This window comes from Hemibagrus wyckioides, linkage group LG25, assembly GCF_019097595.1.
Source record: "Hemibagrus wyckioides isolate EC202008001 linkage group LG25, SWU_Hwy_1.0, whole genome shotgun sequence".
NCBI classification, from domain to species: Eukaryota; Metazoa; Chordata; class Actinopteri; order Siluriformes; family Bagridae; genus Hemibagrus; species Hemibagrus wyckioides.
In genome coordinates this window covers 11,621,401-11,646,437 of record NC_080734.1, presented here as the reverse complement: position 1 = coordinate 11,646,437, position 25,037 = coordinate 11,621,401, and the positions used below count along the sequence as shown (strand labels likewise).

General features: G+C 38.0%; 2 protein-coding genes across 6 annotated transcripts; both read left to right on the top strand.

The window, feature by feature from the left end:
- The first annotated feature begins 1,611 nt into the window (after positions 1-1,611).
- LOC131346151 (leukocyte elastase inhibitor-like) lies at positions 1,612-9,803 on the top strand. Of its 4 annotated transcripts, XM_058379517.1 has the most exons (8): positions 1,658-1,756; positions 2,982-3,170; positions 3,643-3,820; positions 6,695-6,835; positions 7,608-7,725; positions 8,093-8,235; positions 8,560-8,727; positions 8,818-9,803. In XM_058379517.1, the coding sequence occupies exons 2-8, from the start codon at positions 3,163-3,165 to the stop codon at positions 9,223-9,225; spliced, it is 1,164 nt and encodes a 387-aa protein (XP_058235500.1). In that variant the 5' UTR covers positions 1,658-1,756; positions 2,982-3,162; the 3' UTR covers positions 9,226-9,803. The 4 variants fall into 4 exon arrangements, with proteins under 4 accessions (XP_058235503.1, XP_058235500.1, XP_058235505.1 ...); XM_058379520.1 differs by lacking the exon at positions 2,982-3,170 and having other exon boundaries at positions 1,612-1,756; XM_058379522.1 differs by lacking the exons at positions 2,982-3,170; positions 3,643-3,820 and adding an exon at positions 6,296-6,386 and having other exon boundaries at positions 1,688-1,756.
- A 1,750-nt stretch (positions 9,804-11,553) lies between these two features.
- LOC131345802 (leukocyte elastase inhibitor-like) lies at positions 11,554-20,491 on the top strand. 2 transcript variants are annotated; one of them, XM_058378859.1, is made up of 7 exons: positions 11,554-11,663; positions 13,530-13,707; positions 16,030-16,170; positions 16,979-17,096; positions 18,733-18,875; positions 19,035-19,202; positions 19,287-20,491. In XM_058378859.1, the coding sequence occupies exons 2-7, from the start codon at positions 13,540-13,542 to the stop codon at positions 19,743-19,745; spliced, it is 1,197 nt and encodes a 398-aa protein (XP_058234842.1). In that variant the 5' UTR covers positions 11,554-11,663; positions 13,530-13,539; the 3' UTR covers positions 19,746-20,491. The 2 variants fall into 2 exon arrangements, with proteins under 2 accessions (XP_058234842.1, XP_058234843.1); XM_058378860.1 differs by lacking the exon at positions 13,530-13,707 and having other exon boundaries at positions 11,561-11,663.
- Positions 20,492-25,037: the final 4,546 nt, after the last annotated feature.

Here is a 25,037-nt window from a genome sequence, read left to right as displayed (position 1 = left end):
AGATTTGGCCCTAAAGGGATGCTCATGGTCAGAGATTCAATAGAACAGGCTAATTTTTTTCACCTTTTCTTCAACTGTCCAGTTTCGGTGAGCCTGTGTCCACTGTAGCTCAGCTTTCTGTTCTTAGCTGACAGATGTGTAACCCAGTGTGGTCTTCTGCTCTTGTAGCTCATCTGCCTCAAGGTTTGATGTGTATTTTTGTGCTCTTCACAGATGTACAGCATGAATAACTTGTAAACTGAATTACTGTAGTCTAACTGTCAGTTCAAACTGGGTATTCTGTGTACACCCCTCTCATTAAAAAGGAATTTCTCCCCTGACCGGACCTGAATGTTTTTTTCTTTATTGCACCATCCTGACTGTCTGGAGACAGCAGTTATATTTATAGAGATAATGAAACCAGCCCATTTGGCAAAAATTATCATACCACAGTCAAAATCAGATATCACATTTCCCCCCATTCTGATGCCTGAAGTAAACATTATCTGAAGACTCTGGTCCATATCAAAAACAGGTGTTCCTAATAAAGTGCTCACTGATCGTATACTAATACAGGGGTTCCCAAACGTTTTCATTCCAAGACCCACCTAGACAAATACAAAGCAATCTCAGGACCCACCATAATATTTTTTGATATTTTTTTATCATTATTATCATTAATATTTTTTTTTATTTTTTTATTTTTTGAAATATGGGGAAAACCACATCCTGATTTAATAGAGAGAAGTTTTTATTTTCCTTGTCATATGAATGAAATATACAACTGATTTCAAGACCAAAAGGCTTCTAAGAAACACAGAAAGATATTGATAACTATTCAAATGTCAGATCAGCAGTCTAATGTTTATATTAAGATTATAAGAGGAATAACTGAGTACTGAGTTCTACTTATTTACTAAGACATGCAATACAAATATCAAGAACTGCTTAAAAACTACTTGAAGTTTAAGAGTAAGCAAGGGAAATTTATTAGCAAATATTTATTAATAATTATTTGCAATTCGATATGCAGCGAGAAATGAGTCTCGCAGTGGTTTTTCTTCCATTTTAACATACGCTGCATGGTCACTGAATACTGCAGTAGTGTACTGTATGTTAATGACGCAGACACAAATGAATCAGATGATTTATTCAGTGAGTCATTCAGAGAATGCTATGTTGATTCAGACTCTGATTCTTGTGTACGTGTGTGTGTTTTACTTTAAATGATTCCTTTGAATAAAGAATCGTCTCGCAAGAGTCGTTTGTTCATATCGGACTGATTTTGTTTCATTCACTGTAATGTAAATTTAGCTGCAGTCAAGTGACTTTGTGCGACCCACAGTTTGAAAACCCCTGCACTAATATACTAATTATCGCTTCACTGAACTAAAACATACAAATACATATCTGTCACTAGTCTAAGCCTGGTCTAGCCATGTTGGTATTCCACAAGTAAATATATACAATACATTTATTGTATTTAAATGTGTATCACCTTATTCAAACTACAAGGAGCGATACAGTTACAGCCACATTTAATCTGTTATTTATTTCCTTCTCTGGCAGGAAGTAGTTACAAGTTTACACGCTACATGTACATGCTGAAACCCAGTACAATCGAGTGACTTTTCCAAACACAGCGTCATTTCCTGGTTTTGCCTCCAGGCAGGTGGGGCTCAGAGGGGCGGTGAGCTGATAAATAACACGGTCACACACACTGAGGAACACTGCGTTTGATCAGACACCAGATCACTTCAACAGTACAGGAGCAGAGGTAAGTGTACTGAAATATTGCAGTGAGGATTTTATAGTCTGAATGTTATGTCCAGATGTCAGAAAACAGCTGTTTGTCATGACGATCGCACATGCGGTTGTGAGTAAGCAAAAAAAGTAAGCATCAGATCTTGTCTTAAGGTTTCTGTGAATATTTAAACTATTTGAGTTTACTACACTTTCAATTGTCGTCTAAGACGAGCTTTACTAAGGTCAGACGCCCATCCTGGTCATTGTTTTTAATGGATTAATATGTAAACTGCTGGAGGCTGAAGAGAAAGTCAGACATGGGATGAGGAAGAACGGGGCTGGGGGTCATAACACTCGGGAATATGTTATTTCTTTGTATGTTTACTGATATGTTCTTTACTGATGTCACTGCTGGAACATCTTCCAATGTCAAAGGAAAGTAAGCGTGATGATATACTACTCACAAAAAGTTAAGGATATTTGGCTTTTGGCTGGAATTTATGGAAAATGTACAGTGATATTATATCATGAAAGTAGGGCATTTAAGTAGAAGCATGCAATGGTGATTTCCTCATCTCAAACAATTTATTGAAACAAAAGCCAACAACAGTGGTGGGTATACCACAACAAAAAATGTCAGTGTCTCAATAATTTGTCATTTGCCCTTGACCATCAATTACAGCTTGACAACGACGTCTCATGCTGTTCACGAGTCGACTTATTGTCTGCTGAGGCATGGCATTCCGCTACACGGCGACTCAGCTGATACCATAGGTTTTCTATGGGATTCAGGTCTGGAGAAAGTGCAGGCCACTCCATTTGAGGTACCCCAGCCTCCAGCAGCCGTTCCCTAATGATGCAACCTCGATGAGCTGGAGCATTGTCGTCCATGAAGATGAAATTAGGCCTGTGTTGTTCATGCAGGGGCACAATGACTGGATTAATGATGTTATTCAGGTAGTATTGGCTTGTCACTGTACCATTCACAAGATGTAGGGCAGTTCTGTATTGAGTAGACACACCTGCCCAGACTGTAACACCACCACCACTAAAGGCTTGTCTGGTGACAACAGTGGCTGATGCATAGTGCTCTCCTTGACATCTTGAAGGTACCTTGAAGGTACCCTTGCAGGTCATCTAGCATGCAGACCACGCTGTTGTAAACGGTTTTGAATAGTCTGATGTGATACTTGGGTGCCTCTCACCTCCCTTAAATGTGCCTGGAGTTGAGTGGCATTCATCATCTGATTCCGCAGGGCACTGTTCACAGTGAAGCAGTCATCAACGTGGGATGTGGCCAAAGGACGTCCACTTCTATGCCTTTCTGTGACTCTTCCAGTCTCTCTGTATCTCTGTCGTAACCTGCTGATGACACTCTGTGACACTCTAAGCTCAGTGGCCACTTCCCTCTGAGAACATCCTGTTTGAAGCCTCGCAATGGCAAGGTACTGTTGATCAATTGTTAGGTGTCGTCTTGGTCTCATGATGTCAAAATGTGAACAGCATGATGAAGAGGACTGTTTGATTGGTCGATTCATAGATCAAACGCCAGTTGTGAATTTTGCCATTAAGCACCTTGTTAGAGAACAGCAAGTTATGCAAAACGTACTAGTACTAGTAGAGAAGGTCAAATTAAGTTCACCTGTAAAGGTTATAGTGCATTTTAGGTGCATCCTGAAATTTCACCCGAAAGCCGAATATCCTTAACTTTTTGTAGGTAGTGTGTATATATATATATATAATGTATGTATGTATATGTATACACACACACACACACACACACACACAATACCTTATATATACAAATATGCTCAGTTAGTCCAGCTGTCCTTCATTTTTGTGTAAGCGCTCATTCTTTTTCACATGGGATTGCCATGTAATGGATGATTACTTTCAAATAATATATTTCTCCTTCAGGTTTTGCAGAATGGAGTCTCTTTCAATGGCAGACACCAGTTTTGCCTTTCACCTGTTCAGCAAGATCAAGGAAGGCAACAAAACCAACAATATCTTCTACTCTCCTCTCAGCATCTCTTCTGCACTGTCCATGGTGTCTCTAGGAGCTGCAGGCAATACGGCAACTCAGATGTCTGAGGTCAGAACAGAAATAATTACTTAATCCTCTTTGCTCCTGATGGAGCATATGGCGTTGACAAATCTTCTCCAGCTATTTCTGTCCTGGATGAGCGTTTCCCTGGATTTTATGGATTTTTGAAGATGTTGGTGATGTTTCCGTGGCAAGAGTATTTTACCCACTGGGTTGCTAGTGCAACACTCCTTTTACATCCTGGGCTTGGGACCAGGCAATGGCAGAGTTATATTAACACACAATAACCAACATGTATTTTTTTTTGATGATGAACATATTTTCCAAACATTCCTCATCAGTCTTTGTTTTTCCTATTACAATTTTACTGGGGTTTCTCTCATGCATAATATCTTTTTTTTTGTTGTGCCACCCAACAACTGCAATCAAGCGTTTGCGAAAACTGGCAGTGAGTCTTTCACATTGCTGTGGAGGAATTTTGGCCCACTCTTCTTTGCAGAATTGTTTTAATTCAGCCATATTGGAGGGTTTTCTAGCATGAATGGACTGTTTAAGGTCATGCCACAGCATGATGGATTTAAGTCCAGACTTGGCCACTCTAACCTTAATTTTGTTTTTTCTTGAGCCGGCCACTCCTGGGAAGGTTCACCACTGTTTCAAGTCTACTCCTCTTCTTCTTCTTTTGGCTTTTCCATTCAGGGGTCACCACAGCGAATCATCTCTCTCCACCTACTGTATCCCTATCTTCTGCATCCTCAACACTTGCACCCACTAGCTTCATATCCTCATTTATTACATCCATATACCTCCTCTTTGCCTCCTGCCTGGCAGCTCCATGTCCAACATTCTCCTACCAATATACTCACTCTCCCTCCTCTGAACATGTCCAAACCATCTTAATCTGGCCTCCCTAACTTTGTCCCCCAAACGTCCATCATGAGCTGTCCCTCTGATGTACTTCCTAATCCTGTCCAACCGTGTCACTCCCAGAGAGAACCTCAACCTTCAGCTCTGCTACCTCCAGCTCTGACTCCTGTCTCTGTCTCAGTGACACTGTCTTTAAACCATACAGCATGGCCGGTCTCACCACTGTCTTGTACACCTTCCCCTTGATTCTCGCTGATATTTTTCTATCACACAGAACTACTGACACCTTTCTCCACCCATTCCAACTTGCCTGCACTCGCTTCTTTACCTCTTTCCCACACTCTCCATTACTCTGGACTGTTGACCCCAAGTACTTAATCTCCTGTACCTTCTTCACCTCTTCACCCTGTAATCTTACTGTTCCACTTCCCTCCCTTTCATTCACACACACGTACTCAGTCTTACTACGACTGACTTTCATTCCTCTTCTCTCTGATGCAAACCTCCACCTCTCCAGGTTTTCCTCCACCTGCTCCCTGCTCTCACTACAGATCACAATGTCATCTGCAAACAACATTGTCCAAGGAGACTCTTGTCTGACCTTCTCTGACAACTGGTCCATCACCATAGCAAACAGGAAGGGGTTCAGAGCCGATCCCTGATGCAGTCCCACCTCCACTTTGAACTCCTCTGTCTGACCTACAGCACACCTCACCACTGTCCTGCTCCTCTCATACAGGTCCTGCACCACTCTATGTTCCAAATTTTCTCCATTTGTGGATAACGGCTCTGACCATGGTTCTCTGGAGTCCCAAAGCCTTAGAAATGGCTTTATAACGCTTTCCATACTGATACATGTCAACTATTTTGTTTCAGTAATCAGGCCTGGGTGTGTCTAGTGAAATTTAACTCAGCTTTCTAAAATAATGTGTTTAATCACAGTTTTTCATGATTTAACAGGAGGGGGCAAATAATTTTTCACGTAGGGCTAGGTACGTTTGGACAGCTTTTTTTCCCCTTAATAAATGAAATAATCATTTAAAAACAGCATTTTGTATTTACTTACATTATCTTTGTGTAATATTAAAATTTGTTTGATGATCTGAATCTTTTATGTGTGAAATATGCAAAAAAAAAAAAAAAAAAGGAAGAGGGCAAAAACCTTTTCACAGCACTGTATGCCTATTCAGTGCTTGTTTTATGAATGTAGAAATGAAAATATTTAGAAATAAAAAGGGCAAACTGCGGGAGTGAGAGAGGGAAATGATGCAAATAACAAGCAGGAGTCAACTCAAGTTTTTCACAAGTTGTCACCCTCACAGCTTGTAGCTACATATAGCAAGTGTGGTTCACTTCACTGAAATAGGAATTGTTGTAATCTATCCCCAAGGGTTGTTGATAGTCATGCAGTTTTTGGTAATTATTTAGAGCCCTTTATGTCACAATAGCAATATACAATATGGTTGTTAATAGATGATGTTTTACCGGACACTCCTTTCTTGCAATGCTTCTTAAGAAAAACACCTTGTTATGCTTGTGTATGCAAAGCTGCTTGTGCAATGCTTAAATCATCATGAAACCTGGGTAGAGTGTATGAGAAAGTGTGGGTTTTGCAATTCTGATGATTAATATGTTACTGTATGTTTTGTGCTTCAGCAAAGCAGGGAAGCCTAAGTCTGTTTAAGAAGTTGCAGTCCAACAGGCACAACAAACTCAGAAGTTCCAGTTACCGGCGGCTTTATAAAAGGTTATTGGTTGCAAATACTCAGTGGAGGCACTAACATCCGTGGGGAAAAAGCATTATTTTGGCAATAACATTGGTGATAGTACTTCTTGGCATACATGTAGGTGCCTCTCCTTGGTGGTGGATAACTGGGATCCAGTGCTGCCCTGCTTTTTTCTTTTTTTTTTTGTATTCATACTACAGCTTACATTTTAAACATATAATATATATGACCTACTGTTTTTACTTGTTTACTTATTTTCTCATGATTTTAACTTTGCTTTTAAATTTGATGGGGTAATTTGAATAATATCTTCATACATTATACCTAGACTCTACACCAAAACAAGGCAGAGGATGACATCCATGTCAGCTTCAGCAAACTGATGAGTGAACTGAACAAAGCAGGAGTTCCGTATACCCTCAGCCTGGCCAATCGGCTTTATGGAGAGCAGAGCTACCAGTTTGTAGAGGTAAGATATAGCTTTGCTAACTATAAAAAAGTAGCTCTACATGAAAAATAAATGTATATGTATATAATAAATATTATAAAAGTGGTTTTCCACTAGATTTCACTAGATCCTTATTTAGTCACAAGAGGTTTTTGACCATTGTGTGCTTCAAATATTGTGGCACATATAGAAGAACTAAGAATCAGAAGACCATGCTTATTTAGATGTTAGACAGTCTAGGAATGATAGTGTTTACAGTACATGAATTAGATGCCAGTGTGGTTATATCTGATCATATTGAAGCTAGTCGAGATAAGTCAGTTATAGTCAAAGAAGAAGTGGCAGAGGTTGTTGGTGAAGCTTTGTTAACTAATATTATTGTTTGACTATTAGTATGATTAAGCAATTTCTATTAGATTGATGGTATTGTATATGGATATGGGAGTATGTCCTGTATTGTTTTTACTAGTCCCTGTAGAGTGAGCAATGCTAAGTTAAAATCTTTTTCATTTATATCCTTTTGGACCCAATTCAAGAGCCTCTAAAGCCAACTTCCTGTACTAAGTCTATGTAGATTAAACATGTGCCAAAAATCGAAATAAATGTAAATTATGTTTCTTATGTAATGCCTTATACATCTGCCTGGCACCCAATAGCAACTATAGTAAATTAATCACATGATAGTTAATTGTGCCATAATTTGCTTTCCTGTTGGCACTCAACTCAGTTGCATTTATTCTACATCAATTAATGATTTAAATGTATTTTCTTTTCTTTCCTTTTTAAAACACAGAAATTTCTGAATGAGACAAAAACACACTACAAAGCTGAGCTGGAAACTCTTGACTTTAAATCAAATGCAGAAGCTTCACGTGTCAAAATTAATAACTGGGTTGAGAAACAAACTAAAGGTTAGTACTTTAAACATGTTTTTGAAATGTATAATATATATTTATATACTACTACTTTTAGGGGTAGTAAAATAGTTTGGTGAACAGATTGTTAAAACTAACGTCACTAAATCAAATATTCCAAAGTCAGATACCAATTATCTTTGAACTCATGAAAATCCATTTGCTGATATATCAAGCCATGACATCACAGATACTGGAGCATTATTAGTAGTAATAATAATTATAGTAGCATTAATATTACTACTATCATTATAATATGTTCTTCTTGATATTATATGTTCAACTGCACTACAGAAAATGTGTTCTTCCCATGTTGTGTCTTCTTAACAATATGTTTTTTTCTGAATTTAAATGCTTATAAAAGAAAAGATCAAGAACTTGCTGGTGAAAGGAACTGTTGACAATTTGACCAAACTTGTCTTGGTGAACGCCATCTACTTCAAGTGCAACTGGGAGACGAAATTTAAGCAAAATAGCACAATGGAGCATCCTTTCAAGTTGAACAAGGTGGGTGCCATGTATTTGTGGTCTCTTACCCTTTCTTCTCCCCCTTCCTGTCCTCTCTTATGCAGTTGTATGCAATTCTATATTTTGTCCTCTCCTGTGCACTAAAACAAACAAAAATGTCTACATAAAAAAGTAAAATTAGTACAAATTAATTACATGAATAAGGAGACTACTATAAGTGGAGGTAAAAATGCTACAGTTAAAAATCACAGCAAATTACTTTGTGTAAAATCATTGATGTCATGCACATTTGTGAACTGTGATTTTTCCCCCCTTTTATTCAAATTAAGAACTTGAACATGTTTCATATTTGCCTACATTCAGAGAGAAACTAAACCAGTGCAGATGATGAATCAGAAGGCCATGTTTCCCCTGGCCTTTATTCCTGAGATGCAGTGCAAGATTCTTGAAATGCCATATGAGGGCCAGGAGCTCAGCATGCTAATTATGCTACCTTTTGAGATTGAAGATGATACTACTGGCCTTGAGAAGGTAAATGCTAAATTGCAAAGCTTTGTAAATCTCCTTAATGTATAAAACTAATTCATATACTCTGTGTGTGTGTGAAAATTTATATCTCAGCTTGAGAATCATATAACCGATGAGAAGTTCATGGAGTGGACACGGCCTGATAGGATGAACCGTGTGCGGGTGCAGGTGTCTTTACCGCGGTTCAAACTGGAGGACACCTATGACATGGAGGAGCTGCTCATCAGCATGGGCATGGTAGATGCCTTTGACCCAGTCAAGAGTGATTTTTCACGCATGTCTCCGTGTAATGATCTGGTGCTCTCCAAGGTTGTGCATAAGTCATTTGTAGAGGTGAATGAGGAAGGCACTGAAGCAGCTGCGGCTACTGCAGCCATCGTGAATAAAAAGCGTGCAATAATTAAATCAGAACACTTTGTGGCTGACCACCCCTTTCTTTTTTTCATTCAACACAAACCAACCCGAAGCATTCTCTTTTGTGGCCGCTACAGCTCTCCTTAAATTGCCTAATTTGCAGGTAGACAGATTGGCTACACTAAATTGTCCCTATGTGTAAATGAGTGAGTAAATGTAAAGGTGACAGGTGAGCAGATTGAGGAAAGTAATGACCAGTGAAACATCTTTAGTCTTTCCCCAGTCGCAGAAGGGAAAACGTCACAGTCTGCCTTCAGCCAAATCAAAATCTGACACATGGAGCTACTGGAAAGCCAAATAAGGAGCATCCATGAAGTGTTTCTAGACATGGCCATACTGGTAGAAGTAAAGAACATCATGATTAACTATTTACAGACAAATGTCCAAAAACCAATGCAGATATAAAGATTAGGCCGGTAAAGCTGGAAAAGGCCAAGAAATACAGTATGACTGGAAAAACCCTGTCAAGAAGACCTTTTTTAATCAACATGTAACTGCACTGTTTTAGGAGAGCTTTTTAAATTAACTTGATATTATTAAATAAAAGTATAAAATATATACACTGACTGTTACTTAGAAATATATACTGACTGTTTTTCCTCTCAAATACTTGACATTGTATGAGTGAATTTTAATAATAAATAAATGTCAAGTGTTTAACAATGTTACTTTATTATTTACTGTATAATGCACAATATGATACACTACATTACCAAACATCTGTGGACACCAGACCATCACACCACAACCATGTGTGCTTTTTGAACATCCCATTCCAGGTTAATTGCCCATTTGCTATTATAAGATCCACCATACTCCTGGAAAGACTTTCTATGAGGATGAAGTGTCCAAAAATGTTTGGCCATATAGACTATTATTATTTTTATAAGAAACACTATACTAATACTGGATAGGGCCAGTATAAGATGAGTTTTGCAACATGGTGCTTTATAATTATAAATTTCAAGATTAAATTATGACCCTGAAGGGATGCTCATGGTCAGAGATTTATCAGAACAGGAACCCCCCCCCCAGTTCTTCAACTGTCCAGTTTTGGTGACCCTGTATAAAGTGTACCTCAGCTTTCTTTTCATGCATTAGATAGATAGATAGATAGATAGATAGATAGATAGATAGATAGATAGATAGATAGATAGATAGATAGATAGATAGATAGATAGATAGATAGATAGATAGATAGATAGATAGATAGATAGATAGATAACAGTACACATCTGCAAACTGCCAGTATATAATAAATATAATGAACCTTGTAAATCTAGAAAAAAACGTGCTAATTCTCAGTTAGTAAAAGTGTTAGTACTGTAGCTCATCTGCCTCAAGGTTTGGTGTGTTGTGAATTCTGAAATGTTTGTGCTCATCATAATTGTACTGCGTGGATATCTTGGATACGGAGTTACTGTAGTCTTCCTGTCAGTTCAAACCGGGTATTCTCTGTTGACCTCTCTCATCAACAAGTTCTTTCTGTCAGGTCTTTCTGTACAGACCTGATAAATGAATGTTTTTTTCTTTATTACACCATCCTGAGTAAACTCTAGAGACAGCAGTTATAGATATAGAGATACTGAAACCAGCCCATCCGGCACGAATTATCATACCACAGTCAAAATCACTGAGCTCACATTTCCCCCCATTCTGATGCATGAAGTAAACATTTTCCAAAGATTCTGGTCCATATCTAAACAGGTGTTCCTAATAAAGTGCTCACTGATTGTATACTAATACAGGGACCATAATATTTTTGAATGGAAATATGGGGAAAACCACATGCTGATTTAGTAGAGAGCAGTTTTTTTTCATTTTCCTTGTCATATGAATGAAATATACACTTAATTTCAAGACCAAAAGGCTTAAAAGAAACACAGAAAGATATTGATAACTATTCAAATGTCAGATCAGCAGTCTATTTATGTTAAGATTCAAAGAGGAATAACTGAGTACTGAGTTCTACTTATTTACTAAGACATGCAATACAAATATCAAGAACTGAAAACGTGTGTTTAAAAACTACTTCAAGCTTAAGAGCAAGCAAGGGGAATTTATTAGTTATTATTTGCTATTCGATATGAAGCTAGAAATGAGGCTCGCAGTGTTTTTTTTCTGGGATGCCTTTGATCAGTTTTCACTGAAGAAGATCAGCAGGACCGTGATGCCTTTAGTTTTAGAAACTTTTCCATTTTAACATACGGTCACTGAATGCTGCAGTCTATTGTACGTTACTGACGCCTGACAGTTCAACACAAATGAATCAGACGACTTATTCAATCATTTCATGAATGCTATGTTGATTCAGACTCTGATTCTTGAGTGCGCGTGTGTTTTCATTTAAACGATTCCTTTGAAAAACGAATCGTCTTTCAAGAGTCGTTTGTTCATTTCCTGGTTTTGCCTCCAGGGAGGTGGGGCTCAGAGGGGCGGAGAGCTGATAAATAACACGGTCACACACACTGAGGAACACTGCGTTTGATCAGACACCAGATCACTTCAACAGTACAGGAGCAGAGGTAAGTGTACTGAAATATTGCAGTGGGTCTGAATGTTATGTCCAGATGTCAGACAACAGCTGTTTGTCATGACGATCGCACATGCGGTAGTTAAAAAGTAAGCATCAGATCTTGTCTTAAGGTTTCTGTGAATATTTAAACTATTTGAGTTTACTACACTTTCAATTAAGACAAGAGGTTTGTTTTAATCAGACGCCCATCCTGGTCATTATTTTAATGGAGTAATATTTAAACTGCTGGAGCCGGTCTCAAACATGGAAGAGAAAGTCAGACATGAGATCAGGGAGAAAGAGGTTGGTGGTCATAACACTCGGGAATATGCGGTACACCATGGGGGCTGTTTAAAATGTTAATAAATAATAAGCGATAAGAGCAGTTTGTATTTTTCTTGATTCTATTTAACTCCTTTCTGTGTGTTACTATTATTATGGCCACCTACTGATAATAGGTGTTATATGTCGTAAAGTAAGAATGCTTTCAAAAATAAAAGTGTCAGTAGTTTATTTTTTTTATTAATTAACAAAATGGTAAATAAACAGAAGAGAAATCCAAATCAAATCAAAATTTAGTGTGACCCTGCCTTTGCCTGCAAAACAGCATCAATGCTTCTATGTACATTTGTACACCGTTTTTGAGTGAACTCGGCAACCATCACTTCCAGGACTCCTTGTTCTTCTCTACTCTGAAGACAGTTCTTAATGACATTGTCTGTATGTTTGGGGTCATTGTCCTGCTGCAGATTAAAGTTGTGGGCAATCTGACACCTCTCTTATGGTATTACATGATGGATAAATATCTGCCTGTATTTCTCAGCTTTGAGGACACCATTAACCCTGATCAAATCTCCAATTTGTAGAAATGCAGCAGTGACAAAATTGCAAGGAACCTCCACCATGTGTCACTGTTGCCTGCAGACATTCATTATTATACCACTTTCTAGCCCTCCAGCAATCAACCTGCTTCCTGCTGCTGAATATTTCAAATATTTCAAATTTTGTCTCATCAGTCCAGAGAATCTGCTGCCATTTTTCTGCAACCCAGGTCCTGTGTTTTCATGCAGAGTTGAGTCGCTTAGCCTTGTTTCCACATCAAAGGTATGGCTTTTTGGCTGCAGTTCTTCTGCAGACTTCTCTGGACAGTAGATGGGTGTACCTGGGTCTCACTGGTTTCCACCAGTTCTTTGCTGATGGCACTGCTGGAACATTCTTCAGTGTCAAAGGAAAGTAAGCGTGATGTGTCTTTCATCTGCTGCATTATGTTTCCTTGGCCTACCAATGTGTGTACGGTCCTCAGCCTTGCCTTTTTCTTTGTCCTTCTTCCAAATAGCTTGAACAGCAGATCTTGAAACCCTGATGCAGTATAACTAACTTGTGTCTTATTGCTGTACTCAGTCTTGCCATGGTGTAATGTGACCTGTCTTGCCATGACCTGTGACATCATCAACGGATCGTTCCTCATCCAGTTTTAAGCCCCTATTCAGCTGTTTCTGTTTCATTTAGCGACTGTGTTTCAACCCACATATGTAATTGATGATCATTAGCACCTGCTTGGAATAATCATACACCTGACTCTGATCCTACAAAATCCCTGAATTTTACAAGCCTAAGAATTGACGCTGGTTTGAAGTTAAAGAGATGGCACACCAAATATTTATTTAATTTAGATTTTCCTTGTTTGCTCACTTTGCATTTTGTAAGCTGAGAAAAATGCAGAATTAAAATATACAGTACTTTATATTTGCTTTATATACAAATGTGTGCAGTCAGTCCTGCTGTCCTTTTATTTTGTGTAAGCACTTGTTCACATTTTCACATGGGATTGTCATGGAATGGATGATCACTCTCAAATAATATATTTCTCCTTTAGGTTTTGCAAAATGGAGTCTCTTTCAATGGCAAACACCAATTTTGCGTTTCACCTGTTCAGCAAGATCAAGGAAGGCAACAAAACCAATAATATCTTCTACTCTCCTCTCAGCATCTCTTCTGCACTGTCCATGGTGTCTCTAGGAGCTGCAGGCAATACGGCAACTCAGATGTCTGAGGTCAGAACAGATATAATAATAGAAATCATCTAAAATAATTATTCCATTAACGAACTTACTTACTTAATCCTCATCGCTCATGATGAGGCATATATCATTGACAAATCTTCTCCAGCCATTTCTGTCCTGGGTGAGCGTTGCCCTGGTTTTTTGCTGGATTGTTGAAGATGTTGGTGATGTTTCCGTAGCAAGAGTATTATATGCAGTGGGTTGCAACCCTCCTCCTTTTACATCCTGGGTTTGGGACCAGGCAATGGCAGATTTATGTTAACACACATAAGACAATATATGTTAATAATAAGGGAGCAAACTAAGATCAGATTACGGCTGGTTAAAAAAAAAAGAAGTAGGAAAACCTCTGGAAAAATGGGTTTTGAAGATAGTGTGTGGTGTGAGATGAATGTAAAGCTGAATATTAAAGTGGCTAAAACATAATTCCAGAGACATGCTAGAATAGAGAAAAAAGTTAGCAGTGTCCTATGGCTTGATAGCAGGAATAGTTGGCAGTTATAGAAGAAAAAGTTTCTAAAGTGTTGGTCTGGAGAGACATGTTCAGACAAGTAGAAGAGAGTAAGATTGCTGAGGCTTGTGGTTATTTTAGTCTAATATTCTTGTATTTTGTTTTAAACTACCTGTACATTCCCACCAATGACATTTGCAGTATCAAACATGAATTTTTCGGATGATGAACATATTTTCCATACATTCCTTTTCAGTCTTTGTTTTTCCTATTACAGTTTAACTCTGGTTTCTCTCATGCATAATGTCTTTTTTAAGTTACTTTAGGTATCATGTACATGTAACCAATAGTTTGCATGCTTAGAGATTTGTGATTTTTTCAAACATGATCAATTCAAACTGCCTAGATGACTGTGTTTAGATGCATAATTATCATGAGATACACTCATTATACACACAAGCCCAGATTGCCTAGACTTCATCACACTGTATTCAGATGTGAGTGGAATTGTTGTGAAATCCCCCCGTGATCTCAAAGGGCATGTGATATTTAAAATGACTACATGATACAGCTCTGTAGTTTAGTCATCCATTGTTTCACAGAAAATCTCCCACATTTTGCTTTTTTCCTTATCTCCTTCAGACTGTTGTACCAGGTAGGCCTGTTTGGTGATTGTTTTATGAATGTAGAAATAAAAAGGGCAGAAATGCAGGCTATTCAATGTTTGTTTGTTGTTGTTTATTTTTTTTTACTTTTTGTAGACTTGCAGAACCAGCTCATCAGAATTCGAGCATACTGTCACACCTTCCTTTGGTGTTGACTTAATTCTGCAGTTGCTAGTGTTGCAAAACACTACAGATTATTCAGTCAGTTTAGGTCACAGAAATTCTGGGTACAGAAATAATCAACAAACAAAATGTTAGTTCAAATGAAATGAGGCTGCACTGATTGTAGAGTTACATGAATCTTTGTACTGTACTGCAGCAGTATGTCATTTACTTTACAAAGGTTTGCAGCACTCTTCTGCTTCTGTAGCATCCAGACTGAATAATAGTACCAACTCTTAAACTGATGGTTCACAGTTCTCTTTAATTTTGTAAAGCTCATTTAATTCACAGTGAACACACCAAAAGAGCTAGCAAAAAGAGAGAAAACTAAAAAAAAAGTAACATTTCCTTCAAATAGTCAGTAAAGTCAACAACATATTACACATATTAAAGCAAATACTAAAATAATTTTATTTAAATAAATAAATTATAGGTTGTGAAATAAAATTAGACTATTAGAACTATTAGAATAATAATAAGTAATTTACAAGTTCAGGTTCCCAAACCCTGGTCCTGTAAACTGTGGGTGTGAGAGAGGAACATGTGTATGCAAATAACAAGCAGGACTCAACACATAGCATCCAATCAGATGGTTCAATGGGCCTTGGCAATGTTTAACAAGTTGCAGTCCAACAGGCGCAACAAACTCAGAATTTCCAGTTACCAGCGGCTTTACGAAAGGTTATTAGTTGCAAATACTCAGTGGATGCACTAACATCTGTGGGGGGGAAAGGGCATTATTTTGGCAATAACATTGGTGGTGGTAGTTCATGGCATCCTTGGTGGTGTATAACTGGGATCCAGTGCTGCCCAATTTTTTATTTTTTTTGCATTCATACTATAGCTTATATTATAAACCTATAGTGTATAGGTCTATAGTGAACAACAGTTTTTACTTGTTTACTTATTTACTCATGATTTATTATGTGACTCCAAAATGCTCTCAGGATGGAGTTCATCTTTGCTTACTACGATTTGCTGATTTTTTTTTTTTTTTTTTGTAATTTGAATTATGTCTCCATCCTTAATACCTAGACTCTACACCAAAACAAAGCCAAGGATGACACCCATGTCAGCTTCAACAAACTGATGACTGAACTGAACAAAGCAGGAGCTCCGTATACCCTCAGCCTGGCCAATCGGCTTTATGGAGAACAGAGCTACCAGTTTGTAGAGGTAAGATATAGCTTTGCTAACTAAAAAAAGTAGCCTTGCGTGAAAAATAAATGATGAAAATAAATATTTTAAAAATAATAAATTTTAAACAACAAAAAAGAATACTTTTCCATGTTGAAGATAAACAATGAAATATCCTCCCTTCTGGGAAGGTTTCCCACTAGATCCTTATGTAGTCACAAGAGGTTTTTGACAATTGTGTGCTTAAAACTTTGTGGCACATATAGAAGATCTAAGAATCAGAAGGCCATTCTTATTTAGATGTTAGATAGTCTAGGAATGATTGTGTTTACAGTACATGAATTAGATGCCAGTGTGGTTATATCTGATCATATTGAAGCTAGTCGAGATAAGTCAGTCATAGTCAAAGAAGTGGCAGAGGTTGTTGGTGAAGCTTTGTTAACTAATATTATTGTTTGACTATTAGTATGATGCAATTTCTATTAGATTAATGATATTATATATGGACATGAGAGTATGTCCTGTATTGTTTTACTAAGTTGAGAACTCTCTCATATATTCTTTTGGACTCAATTGAAGAGCCTCTAAAGCCAACTTCCTGTACTATGTCTATGTAGATAAAAACATGTTCCAAAAGACTAAATAAATGTAAAATATGTTACTTATGTAATGCCTTATACGTCTGCCTGGCACCCAATAGCAACTTTAGTAAATTAATTACATGATAGTTTGCTTTCCTGATAATTTGCTTTCCTGTTGCCACTCAACTCAGTTGCATTTATTCTACAGCAATTATTGATTTAAATGTATTTTCTTGTTTTTAATTGCTTTTCTTTTTAAAACACAGAAATTTCTAAGTGACACAAAAACACACTACAAAGCTGAGCTGGAAACTGTTGACTTTAAATCAAATGCAGAAGCTTCACGTGTCAAAATTAATAACTGGGTAGAGAAACAAACTAAAGGTTAGTACTGTAGGTGTTTTTTGAAACGTGTAATATATAATATATACTACTACTTTCATGGGAATTAAAATAGTTTAGTGAACAGATTGTAAGATCCTTGAAACACTAAACTGATGTCACTAAATTAAATATTCCAAAGTCGGATACCAGTTATCTTTAAACCACTTCCACTTGCTGATATATCAAGCCATGATATCACAGATAGTGGAACCACTAGTAATAATAATAAAGTTATAATAATAATAAAGTAGCATTGTTTAGTACTATCTTTATAATATAATACACAATAATATGTAAAAAAAAATTAAGGAACACTTTGAAAACACATCAGATCTCAATGGGGAAAAATATCATGTTTGAATGATACAACACATCATTTGATGAATTACCAACCTACAGAGGGCTGAATTCAAAGACACCCCGAAAATCAAAGTGAAAGAATGATGCAGCAGGCTAGAAATTTCAATGCAGCAACTCAAAATGGTACTCAATAGTTTGTATGGCCCCCAGATGCTTGTATGCATGCCTGACAACATCAGGGCATGCTTCTAATGAGATGACGGATGGTGTCCTGGGGTATTTCCTCCCAGATCAGGACCAGGGCATCAATGAGCTCCTGGGCAGTCTAAAAAACAACCTGGCGGCTGTGTGTCCCTTTTGTGTGTCTGTGTGTCCCTCCATGGATATGCCTCCCAAGACTATCACTGACCCACCACCAAACCGGTCATGCTGAACGATGTTACAGGCAGCATAACATTCTCCACAGCTTCTCCAGACCATTTCACGTCTGTCACATCTGCTCAGGGTGAACCTGCTCTCATCCGTGAAAAGCACAGGGCACCACTGGCGGACCTGCCAATTCTGGTGTTCAATGGCAAATGCCAATCGAGCTCCATGGTGCCAGGCAGTGAGCACAGGGCCCACTACTTTGGGCCCTCAGGACACCATCATGAAGTCTGTTCTGATTGTTTGGTCAGAGACATTCACACCAGTGGCCTGCTGGAGGTCATTTTGTAGGGCTCTGGCAGTGCTCATGCTGTTTCTCCTTGCACAAAGGCACAGATATGGTCATGCTGATGGGTTAAGGACCTTCTATGGCCATGTCCAGTTTTGGCCTGTCTCCTATCTCCTTCATGCTCTTGTGCTGAGAGACACAGCAAACCTTCTGGCAATGGCATATTGGTGTATTGATGTGCCATCCTGGAGGATTTGGACTGCGTGTGCAACCTCTGTAGGGTCCAAGTATCGCCTCATGCTACCAGTAGTGACACTGACCCTAGCCAAATGCAAAACTAGTGAAAAACGGTCAAAAAAGATGAGTAGGGAAAAAATGTCAGTGGCCTTCGCCTGTAAAGCCATTCCTGTTTTGGGGATCGTCTCATTGTTACCAATCTAGTGCACCTGTTTGTTAATTTCATTAACACCAAAGCAGGTGAAACTGATTAACAACCCCCTCTGCTACTTAACTGACCAGACCAATAACCCAGGAGTTCAATTGGGTTGATGGTATACTCTGTTAAAAAAGTGTTCCTTTAATTTTTTGAGCAATATGTTCAACTCCACTACAGAAAATGTGTTCTTCCCATGTTGTGTCTGCTTAACAATATATTTTTCTGAATTCAAATGCTCATAAAAGAAAAGATCAAGAACTTGCTGGTGGAAGGAGTTGTTGACAATTTGACCAAACTTGTCTTGGTGAACGCCATCTACTTAAAGTGCAACTGGGAGAAGCAGTTTAAACATTATGACACAAAGGAGCATCCTTTCAAAATAAATAAGGTGGGTGCCATGTACTTGTGTTCTCTTACCCTTTCTTCTTCCCCTTCCTGTCCTTTCTTTTGTAATAGTAAGCAATTCTGTCTTCTGTCCTCTCGTGCATTAAAACAAGCAAACAAAAAAGAATGTACTTGAACATGTTTCGTATTTGCCTACTTGCAGAGAGAAACTAAACCAGTGCAGATGATGAATCAGACAGCCATGTTTCCCCTGGCCTTTATTCCTGAGATGCAGTGCAAGATTCTTGAAATGCCATATGAGGGCCAGGAGCTCAGCATGCTAATTATGCTACCTGTTGAGATTGAAGATGATACTACTGGCCTTGAGAAGGTAAATGCTAAATTGCAATGCTTTGTAAATCTCCTTAATGTATAAAACTAATTTATATACTGTGTGTGTTAATATATATATCAGCTTGAGAAACATCTCACCTATGAGAAGTTCACTGAGTGGACACGGCCCAATAGGATGAACACTGTGATGGTGAAGGTGTCTTTACCGCGGTTCACACTGGAGGAAACCTATGACATGGAGGAACTGCTAATCAGCATGGGCATGGTAGATGCCTTTGACCCAGTCAAGTGTGATTTTTCATGCATGTCTCCGAGTAGTGATCTGGTGCTCTCCAAGGTTGTGCATAAGTCATTTGTAGAGGTGAATGAGGAAGGCACTGAAGCAGCTGCGGCTACTGGAGGAGTGATTCTACAGTGTTTAATAATTCCATCAGAGCACTTTGTGGCTGACCACCCCTTTCTCTTTTTCATTCAACACAAGACAACCCGAAGCATTCTCTTTTGTGGCCGCTACAGCCCTCCTAAATTGCCTAACTTGCAGGTAGACAGATTGGGTACACTAAATTGTCGCTATTTGTGAATGAGTGTGTGAATGTAAAGGTGAGAGGTGAGCAGATGACCATTGAAACATCTTTAGTCTTTCCCAAGTCACAGAAGGGAAAACAGCACAGTCTGCTCTTAGCTAAATCAAAATCTGACACATGGAGCTACTGGAAAGCCAAATAAGGAGCATCCATGAAGTGTTTCTAGACATGGCCATACTGGTAGAAGTAAAATCAACATATATAATCAACATGTTCAACCTTTGCTTAAGAAGCAAGGTTTGAATGAAAGTTGTTTTAACAACTTTCGGCCTGTTTCAAATTTATCATTTTTGTCAAAGCTTTTGGAAAAAGTTGTGCAACTACACTTGACCACATTTTTAACTAGAGCTAACTTATTTGGACCTCTTCAGTCTGGGCTCACTGCTTTTCATAGTTCGGAGTCTGCTTTGCTTAAAGTGTTCAATGACGTTCTTGTTGCAGTCGATGCTGGTAAAAATGCAGTACTGATTCTTCTTGACTTTACTGCTGCCTTTGATACCGTGGACCATAATGTTCTTATTTGGCGTTTAGAACATCTGTTTGGTATCGGGGGCACTGCTTTGCATTGGTTTAATTCTTACCTTAAAGACAAGTCTTTTTCTGTGGAGCTAGGTCAGTTTTCTTCATCATCTGCCCCAATTACTTGTGGTGTACCTCAGGGCTCTGTTCTGGGACCGCTTCTTTTTAAACTGTATATGCGCTCTTTGGGGGATATTATTAGGAAGCATAATATTTCTTTTCATTTATATGCTGATGATACACAGTTGTACCTCCCACTAAAAGCTGGAGATTCCATTCAACCATTGTTGGAATGTATCTCAGATATTAAAATATGGTTATCGAATAACTTTCTCCAACTTAATCAGAACAAAACAGAAATTATTATTTTTGGTCCTCCCAAAATGAGATCAGATTTCACTAAGGAGCTGGGCAATCATTTTCCTTCCATTTCTTCGCATGTTAGAAACCTGGGTGTTATCATGGATTCAGAATTATGTTTATCCAAACAAATTAATTCTGTTGTTAAGAACAGTTTCTATCTATTACGGATCATTGCCAAACTTAAATCGTTTCTGTCTTTTCAGGATTTGGAGATGGTTATACATGCTTTTATTACCTCATGTTTAGATTACTGTAATGCACTGTATTCAGGTCTTCCTCAGACATCACTTTCTCGTCTCCAGTTGGTACAAAATGCAGCTGCAAGGCTGCTGTCTGGGGCAAAGAAATACGATCATGTTACGCCAATTTTAGCTTCGCTCCACTGGCTTCCAGTAAACTACAGAATTCAGTTTAAGATTTTGTTGTTTGTTTTTAAAGCACTAAACAACCAAGCTCCATCTTACCTTAAAGATCTCCTTATTCCTTTGTCAGCTAACAGATCTTTAAGATCTGCTGACAGGACTCTTTTATTTGTCCCACGGTCTCGCTTGAAAATGAAGGGTGACAGAGCTTTTTCAGTCACTGCCCCATGTCTATGGAACCAGTTGCCTTTAGATTGCCGCCTTGCACCTTCTATTACTGTTTTTAAATCAAGGTTGAAAACATATCTTTCCTCTTTAGCTTTTTAATTGCTTTCTCTTTGGTGTTTTACTGTTTGTATTGTCCATCTTGCTTTCTTTTAATTAATCTTTTTGCATTGTTAAGCAAGCTTACTTACTATGTAACTTTTGCATTGTTAAGCTTATACTTACTTACTATGTAACTGTACTGTTTTAAGAGAGCTTTTTAAAATTTACTTGATAATATTAAATACAGTATAAAATACCCACTCTAACTGTTTATATATATTACACTGACCTTTTTTCCTCTCAAATACTGTATGTGTGAATTTTTGAGGTAATAAATGTTTAGATGCTACTTTCTTATTTACTCTAATGTACAAATGATACGCATTACCAAACATTTGTGGACATCAGACCTTCACACCACAACCATTAAGTCCTCATTTGCTATTATAATATCCTCCATACTCCTGGAAAGACTTTCTATGAGGATGAAGTGTCCAAAAACGTTTGGCCATATAGAATAATAATATTATTATTATTATTATAAGAAACTCTGGATAGGGCTAGTGTAAGATGACTTTTGCGACATGGTGTATTATCATGGTGGAAGTAGTCATTTCAAGATAGGTAAATTATGGCCCTGAAAGGATGTTCATGGTCAGAGATTTATCAGAACAGGATAATTTTTTCCCCCTTTCTTCAACTGTCCCGTTTTTGTAAGCCTGTGTCCACTGTAGCTCAACTTTCTGTTCTTGGCTGACAAAAGTATAACCCAATATGGTCTTCTGCTCTGATAGAGGGAGGGAGGGCGGGAATAAAGTACATAAGCGCAAACTGCCTTGTGAGTCTAGGAAAAAAACATGCTCAAACAAATTCTCAGTTAGTAAAAGTGTTAGTACTGTAGCTCATCTGCCTCAAGGTTTGGTGTGTTGTGCATTCTGAAATGTTTGTGCTCATCATAATTGTACTGCGTGGATATCTTGGATACGGAGTTACTGTAGTCTTCCTGTCAGTTCAAACCAGGTATTCTCTGTTGACCTCTCTCATCAACAAGGTGTTTCTGTCCACAGACCTGCTCATTGGATGATTTGTTTTTATTACACCATCCTGAGTAAACTCTAGAGAGAGCAGTTTTAGTTATAGAGATAACTGAGATCACATTTCCCCCATTCTGATGCCTGATGCAAACATCATCGAAAGACTCTGATCCATATCTAAACAGGTGTGTTCCTAATAATGTGCTCACTGATCATGTACTATTACAGTGTAAAAATAATATTTTTTAAATGGAATTATGGGGAAAAGGTCATCCTGATTTTAGTAGAGAGAAGTTTTTTATTTTCCTTGTCATAAGAATGAAATATACAGTTGATTTCAAGACCAAAAGGCTTAAAAGAAACACAGAAAGATATTGATAACTATTCAAATGTCAGATCAGCAGTCTATTTATGTTAAGATTATAAGAGGAATAACTGAGTACTGAGTTCTACTTATTTACTAAGACATGCAATACAAATATCAAGAACTGAAAACTTGTTTAAAAACTACTTCAAGCTTAAGAGTAAGCAAGGGGAATTTATTAGTTATTATTTATTAGTAATTATTTGCAATTTGATATGCAGCCAGAAATGAGACTCGCAGTGGTTTTTCTGGGATGCCTTTGATCAGTTTTCGCTGAAGAAAACTGAAGATCAGCAGGACCGTGATGCCTTTAAAAACTTTTCCATTTTAACATACGGTCACTGAATGCTGCAGTCTGTTGTACATTACTGACGCCTGACAGTTCAACACAAATGAATCAGACGAATTCAGACTTTGTCTATTCATTCATTCAGTGAATGTTGATTCAGACTTCTGAACTTTCACTGCCCCTTATACATCATTCTGCCTAATTTGGACCTGTTATCCTCGTTTGTACACATTTGTAGTGCCATCTAGTGGTAGCTAAAGCACAACACATTTATTAGTTGAAATACAAGATGGCATCGAGCTCAGACAACACGTTCTACAGTGGAGTCAGAGATAAAAGTGGAACATGTACAAAACCTCATCAAAATCTATGGATAACCCTTGTTTATTTGTACTTAATAACATTTGTAGTTTCATGTGGCTTACAAATCTGTTGTTTTATCAATAGTCAATAGTAATAACAAGATTAGATGCTTCTAATTAGGAAGTGCTCGTTTGAGGACGTTGGGACTTTATAATAGTATAATTGCAAAGTGAACATATAAAATTAAGGGCACATAGCTAGGAAAGATTTGGGAAGAAACCAACAATTTACAATTTTTGCAATAATAGGAGAGAACTCTGAGATGGAGTATTTATTTGATTGTGATTATCCTGATCCTGATGTGGACCACCTTTGTGATGAACCTTATATTACACCTGATTCATCATAATCAATTCAGCAGAGCAGTGTTGAAACTGACAGTGAGCAGAGATCCAGAGGACCTGTGTGCAAATGTCAGTGTAATAAACATGATGACAGTGGTAGTGAGCCAGAGGCTAATAGACATGATGAAGGAGATGACAGTCACAGTGTGCAGAGATCCAGAGGACCTGCGCATAAACGTCGGTGTGGTAAATGTGTTGATATTGGTAATGAGCCAAGACCTAGTACAGATGCATATAGAGAGCGTTGAAGGACTGCTACATTTACTCCAAATGTAAATTTTTATGCTTTCCTCGGTTCATGCTGACCAGCCAGAAGACACCTGCCAGCGATGGTCCAAGAAAGAGATAAACAATATGTCACTGTCAAATGACCCCATATTTTACTCCAAAATGGGTGGGGTTGACTTGGTAGACAGGATGATAAGTTACTACCAAATGAATGTCCGAACCAAGAAATGGACAATTCGGAAGCTAATACACTTCACTGATCTCGCTTTAGCCAACAGCTGGCTCTTGTATCACCAAAACAACATTAATTGTGGTACACCCAAGAAGGACAATGCATTTCCTTGAGTTTTGCATGGCAGTGGCTCAGGTATACTTGAGCAAATGTGAACATGATGTCGGACATGTACAGGAAGAGAATGCACACTTTCTGCAACAAGGCAGAAAACATCAGGTCATTCCAATACCCTCATATAAATACCAAATAAGTCTCAGTCAGCACTTGTGCTAAACATCTTCCAGAGATGGTCAACCTGAACAGCCAAATAATACATTGCAGAGAAAAAAAGGCTGCTCTGGCAAATCTTGTGTGCGGTGTGAGACATGTAATGTGTTCCTGTGCTTGCAAACTAAACATTGCTTTGCTTTGCAACAAGAGTAATCCACAGGGCTTTTAGTCATGTTGCATTGTTTGCAATATTGTTTTTCAGTCACTGAAATGAACAGTTTAATACTTTGTTACACACAGCACACTGTACAAACTTTATTGTGTTATGCAGTAAAAATAAACCCAGTGTCCCCATATGAGGACATCATTTTCAAAAATCATTCTATTTCCTGCTCAAAGACAGGGGTTAGATTTTATACTTATTAGGTCATACTAATACCTAGAATAAAACAGCTAGAAAAAATGCATGCAAAATTAAGGCTCTTAAGAGGTTGTTCATATTGGACTGATTTTGTTTCATTCACTGTAATGTAAATTTAGCTGCAGTCAAGTGACTTTGTGCGACCCACAGTTTGAAAACCCCTGCACTAATATACTAATTATCGCTTCACTGAACTAAAACATACAAATACATATCTGTCACTAGTCTAAGCCTGGTCTAGCCATGTTGGTATTCCACAAGTAAATATATACAATATACAAGTTTACAC